The 6,096-nt window shown below is 31.4% G+C and overlaps 1 protein-coding gene across 1 annotated transcript in view; it reads left to right on the top strand.

Moving 5' to 3' along the window:
- DPY19L4 (dpy-19-like 4 (C. elegans)) overlaps positions 1 to 2,235 on the top strand; it is a 48,974-nt gene extending 46,739 nt beyond the window's left edge. Inside the window, exon 19 of the mRNA XM_012643576.1 lies at positions 1,732 to 2,235. Coding sequence (XP_012499030.1) covers positions 1,732 to 1,896 — 165 coding nt within the window. The 3' untranslated portion in view covers positions 1,897 to 2,235. The remainder of the gene's footprint in view (positions 1 to 1,731) is intronic.
- The last annotated feature ends 3,861 nt before the right edge of the window (positions 2,236 to 6,096 follow it).

Below are 6,096 nucleotides of genomic sequence, written 5' to 3'. Positions count from 1 at the left end.
GCATAATTTGATTTGAATGATGATATTATTTTAACTTATAATAATAATCTAAAGAATAGCTGGGTAGGTTGTTATATTCTTATATTGAGAAATTTCTTATAATTTGATTCAGATCCAGAAAAGTTACTTACTAAATTAACACAGTGCCTATCCACTGATTCCCTATTATCCACAAAAACGAGTATATTCAGAGCCAGTTTAGTTGTTAGGATTTAGCTGTATCTTAATTTCTACATTGATTTCAGCTGTTACCAACCTGTTTTACCAAGCTATTTTACCATGCAGTGGACATACTGTATATCTGGTAACCAAGAAGACTGACAGGGAAGTTTGTGTGTCTGGTAATTAGCATTGGCTGGAATGAATGCCTTGATTCCTGAGAGGATCTTAGGAAAAGTTTAGTAGGTCATTTTAAGTTGTAGTGCACATTCTGTTCAAGTTGCAGCCAAGATTTTTTCTACCCCTTCCTAAATAATCATAGACCTTTGTCTTATCATCTGAGACCAGTTTGGGGGTGGGAAATTAGTTTTTGTGATTTCTGCCACTCCTTAATTTTGTAATATAAACTTATTCTGTTTTGTGCTGCATGTATTTTGAATTTTCTCTTTTGGCACTTGAGGCTGTGATCTTTGGTTTATTGGTGACACAATGGAATTTTATTAAACATTGGATATAGTATTCAGTAATTACTTCTATAATATATTGCTATCTGCTATCCAGAACCTTTCTATTCTGCTCTTGGCTGCCCACCTTTCTTCTCTATTCTGAAGATCAGATTACTTCTCCTTTTCATGTAATGCCAGGCCTGGACTTAAGCTAATCCATACTTTTACCTTTTTTTTTTTTTTTTTTTTTTGAGGCAGAGTCTCATTCTGTTGCCTGGGCTAGAGTGCCATTGGCATCAGCCTAGCTCACAGCAACCTCAGACTCCTGGGCTCAAGCAATCCTCCTGCCTCAGCCTCCCGAGTAGCTGGGACTACAGGCATGTGCCACCATGCCCAGCTAATTTTTTCTATATGTTTTTAGTTGTCCAGCCAATTTCTTTCTGTTTTTAGTAGAGACGGGGTCTCGCTCTTGTTCAGGCTGGTCTCGAACTCCTGAGCTCAAATGATCCGCCTGCCTCGGCCTCCCAGAGTGCTAGGATTACAGACGTGAGCCACCACGCCTGGCCCATCCTTTTCCTCTTAAAGTTGGCTCTCTGACATCTTTCATAGGCATTAAAATAATACTTAGTATTTTATTATAAAAATGCCTTCAGGCTAGTTAAGCTATCTTAGTGAATATCATTAGGTGAGAACATAAAGTTTTGCACCAGGCAAGTCACAAAAGCCTGCTCGCTTACGAGATCGTTGCAAGTCAGTTATACACACAGAGAAGAGTTTAAATATACACGAGGAATATAATATGTCTGTTTCTCATCCTTGGTAGGCTTCATGATAAGGTTCTTTAAAGCAATGATTATGAAAACATTGCCTTCTAAATTTTGGGATGAAATCTTTTAAAAATTGGAAACACTTTATACTGGCTTCTCGATCTCAAAGGGAAGTTCAGGAGTTTAGTGGGCATAGTGACTCGCTTATTAAGAGGCTTTTATTTGCTAAATATGAGATATTTTATAGTCTATATTTAGCAATATGTTTTTTCATAAAAGTATAATTACTTGTACATTGATTACATTTCTTCTATAAGTTTAACCAGCTTTTTAATATTATATTTCATATCTTTCAATAGGTGGTTTGTGAAGAAGGTGACAAGTTAACCTACTCAAAATATGGGCGATTTTGTCATGAGGTCAAAATTAACTATTCTCCATATGTGAATTATTTCACTAGAGTATACTGGAACAGATCCTACTTTGTATATAAAATCAACACTGTGATATCCTTCCAGTCTTGAAAAATAACAAAGCCTTCATTTCAAAAACTTACACTACCTGAAGTAAAATGCGATTTTCTTCTGCTTACATGGTGTCTTTTATAGATCAGCATATGGACGTTTGAAATGTTGCTGCTGCTTTTCCCCTCCTGCTGTTAACTGGATCCATAGTTCTGTGGGAAATATTAGAAGATCAAGCATTACTGTCTTTTGGTAAAATGTCAAATCTGTCATCTTCAGTATTTCAGACAAGTGTCTTCCTTACTATTACATGGTCTTTAAAAGGTTTTACCTATTGCAACATTTCCCCCATAAATCTTCATTCTGTCATAATACTGATCTTGAATTTGAATATGTTCAAGGTCAGACTATATTTCTCAAATATAACATTTAATAATACTTAATGTGATATAGTTTTATAATGGAAGGAAAGAATTATTCTTACCTTCAAACAAGTTTTTGAAGGTGTTTAATGGTTTATAACAGAACTGAAATTTTATAATAAAAAACTAATTTAAATGTTAGCTGAAAATATGTGGCATTTAAATTAAAATAAAAATTATATAAAGAAAAGTGATTTTTTAAGGATATACATAAAGATATATCCATAATTTTCCATGATATTGTTCTCATCATCTGCTGCTTATATAAGTGAGCACTTTTTTAGTAATACATAGTGCATGATATTGCATTTTATTATTTTATGACTGTCTATTAAGTGATTAGCTTTTTTCACTTACGCTCATTAATTTAATCATGACAAAACAATAACTGTTACCTATATGTATATTTTAAAATGGATATTTAAAACAATGTTGTTCAGATCTGACATAATAAAATAAGGATATGGAGTATACAGTCTATTTACATGTTTTCTACTGAATTATTAAGTAAAAAAATTAAATCTTTCTCAGAATAAGAATATGTACACTAAAATGAGCAACAGTGTCTGGAGATATATGCAGATGCTGATACCTCTGCATACAGATATATTTATTATAAAACACGTGTGATGTTATTTATGAAACTGTGATTCAGTCTTCAATATTAAGAACAAAATGACAATTATAATAAAATTTACAACACAATTTCACAGTCTAAATGCTATGTTCCTTTAAGTTTTCTTGTATTTTTCATCATTTATTAAAAGAAATTCTAAAATAAATAATTTGGCCTTATAAAGAGATTCAGGATAGATGTAGCCTATATATGTATCATTTTAGTAAGTTGGATGCGTGTTTAGTTTTACTTTATATACCTGTTCAGTGGGCAGGTTTTCAAAACTTTCACTTGTTAGAGTGCTGCAAAAATGAATTTTCAGTACTATAAATTACTACATTTATAGTAAGGGAGCGTCTTTACATTGTCTTTATTTTCTGTAATATATATATTTTAAAAATTCATGCATTCTGAGACTAACTGTAGGATGCTTTGCTCTTTTGGAGCTTAAGAATTGTTCGATGGTGGTGTCTTATATCTGAGGCATTAGTTTCATTGGTTCTCATTTCACTCTTTTATGTAATTTTTTAACTATATTAAGATAATTGCAGGTACCGTACCTCAGGTTGACTCTGTTCATCTAGTAGTGAGTCACTGGTATTAAGCTTCAAGCCTTATGAAGATATTACCATAGTTACCTAAGTAGACAGCGAACAGTCATGTGGTAGTACTTGTGATTAGAGCATGTAACACAATGTAATTTAAAAGGCAGCTTGCATATTTTGAAGGGGAAATAAAACACCCTACGTTTTATGTATTGTGAAATATTTCCTTAAACTTTTGTTGATTTATATTAAGATCACATGTGCTGAATTAGTTTTGGTTGTTTTGTTTGACATACTAGTAAGTTGCTTTTTGCCTCTGTCAACTTATTTCTTAAATAAAACAGACTTGGAGAAATTTTTAATTGAAAGTTTTAAATAATGAATTCTTTATTTAAGCATTAGTTGAAAAGTAAGTTTGATGATAGAAATTATAATATTGGATATGAGAGATAAGCTTATTTGCTCCTATTTTAACTGTGGTTATAACAGTGGTACTACAAAACTGAGTGGGAAGCATTTAATTTGTTTCTTCACTTGTAGAGTAACACATGATTAAGAATTCTGCAAGCACTTCCACTTGGGTAACTTACAGTTAGGTGTGACAATAAAGATCTACTATGAAAGGAGCAAAGTTTATGGGTTTTGGGTAGAAGGAATTTCTCAAAGAAATACAAAATATACTTTGCCCTTGATATTGCAAACCCATTGAAATAAGTGCCTTAACTTTATTTCTAAGTTTACTTTTTATTTTCCAAAAAAATATTAATCCATTTCTTTCTTTCCATAAGAAAGTTTTGGTAATTTTTCCTCATCAATAAGCACAAAAAAGAGTCTTCACTATGCTATTTTCCCTATTAACTTTAATTCAGTAATAAGCAACTCTTTGTTAAGAGTAGAGATGGGATTTCTAGCCTCCTAAATTAATTTATTTAGCTTCCCAAATGCCAAACAATCCAACAAGTAAAACTTACTTGAATAAGGTGTATGATATTGACTCTGTGCTGGTTTACATTTTCTAACTTTGACATCTGTATCTTGGTGATTTTTGTTGGACTGGTAGAGTTTTACCATTGAAGGGATATGCATTGTACTCCAGCACTACCTTTTTTCTTCGTTACTTTCTATGTATAGAGACAGCATTTTTTTTTTCAGGACATTAACTCAAATCTCCAATAGCCTCAGTGTTGTGGCACTCTTCCTTACAGTCCAGATTGATTCAAAGAAAAGCAGAAATGGAAGTCAAAATGTGTTACAATTCAGGGCTGAAAAATAACTTTAAAAAAATAGATTATTAATTTCTTAAAGGGCACTGTGAATAGCCATCTTATTAAGTTGTACTGTTTCTGAGAAATCACTTGTTTTGGGCTCTTTCTATTTTTGAAATGTTAAAACATTTTGATGCTTTTTGTGGATAAAAGTAGTGCCTCTCTTTATACAATTGGTGGGGCTTTAAAAACTATGTAAGTTGATTTTTTGGTAAATTTATTTTAAATGCTTTACTATTTAAAGGGCATATGTTATAATTAATCTGTATATTTAAGAACATTTTGTAAAGCAAATAACTACTACCTGATTTACATCTCAATATATTCTTGCTTCATTTGTCTGGTTTTTAGAATACGTAATCTCTATTATTGCTATTTGATAATAGTTTCAGATCCCAATATGTATTAGAATTACAGCTCTGAAAAGCTGCAAGTAAAATTGAACAACTTGTTGTTGAAATAATATCTTTTTATTAAGTTTTTGAATATGTAGTGTTAACACCTTATTAAATAAAATTAGATGTGAAAATTGCAAAGGAATATATATGACTCAACTATTTTATGTCCATTAAAACTTCTAAACATAATACTTAGTTGTTTTTCATAATTAAAAAGGACATTTTCGAATCAAATTTGCTGAATTTAGTATAAGGGCAACTTTGAATCATTTCGTTTATAAGTCTATTGATTGTGCGACATTTTAATCTTGGCATATATAATCCTATGTGCAGTTCTATAAGAGATATGCTGAATTTCTGACCATTATATGTATTTAGTGAAATAATGGTATCACAAAAAAACATGCATTCCAAACTTATAGTTTGAAATAACTAATAAACAACCCTTTCATATTTCAAGTTAATAGCTTTGTATGGCTATTTAACGCAGATGAATACAACCTTTATGCATATTGACTTTTGAGTCATATTTCTGACAATGTGTATTTAGATTAAACATTTTCCTCCTGTAACTAATGTTACATCTTTACAAAAGATGAAATTTAATTTCAATAAATATAAATCCTTTAAAAGAGTTGGGTTATAAACTAGTTTACTTCAGATTTTGTAATATTCAATATACTTTTATCAAGAATGAAATTATTTCATGCTTAATTACTCTCCTTGTTTCCATAATAAAACTCTTTTCAGAATTTTGTCTTATTGTTTGTGAACTTTTTGTTACAACTTTATTGAGATATAATTCATATACCATACAATTCACCCATTTAAAGTGTACAATTCAATGACTGTTAGTATATTCACAGTTATGCAGTTATCACCACAATTTCGAGACATTTTATCACCCCCTTAAAAAAACTTCATACACAGGCCCCGCGCGGTGGCTAACACCTGTAATCCTAGCTCTCTGGGAGGCCGAGGCAGGCGGATTGTTTGAGCTCAGGAGTTGGAGAC

This window comes from Propithecus coquereli, unplaced genomic scaffold, assembly GCF_000956105.1.
Source record: "Propithecus coquereli isolate 6110/MARCELLA unplaced genomic scaffold, Pcoq_1.0 Scaffold2, whole genome shotgun sequence".
Taxonomy (NCBI): domain Eukaryota; kingdom Metazoa; phylum Chordata; class Mammalia; order Primates; family Indriidae; genus Propithecus; species Propithecus coquereli.
The sequence above is the reverse complement of the archived record's forward strand: the minus strand, read 5'-3'. Positions and strand labels throughout refer to the sequence as shown.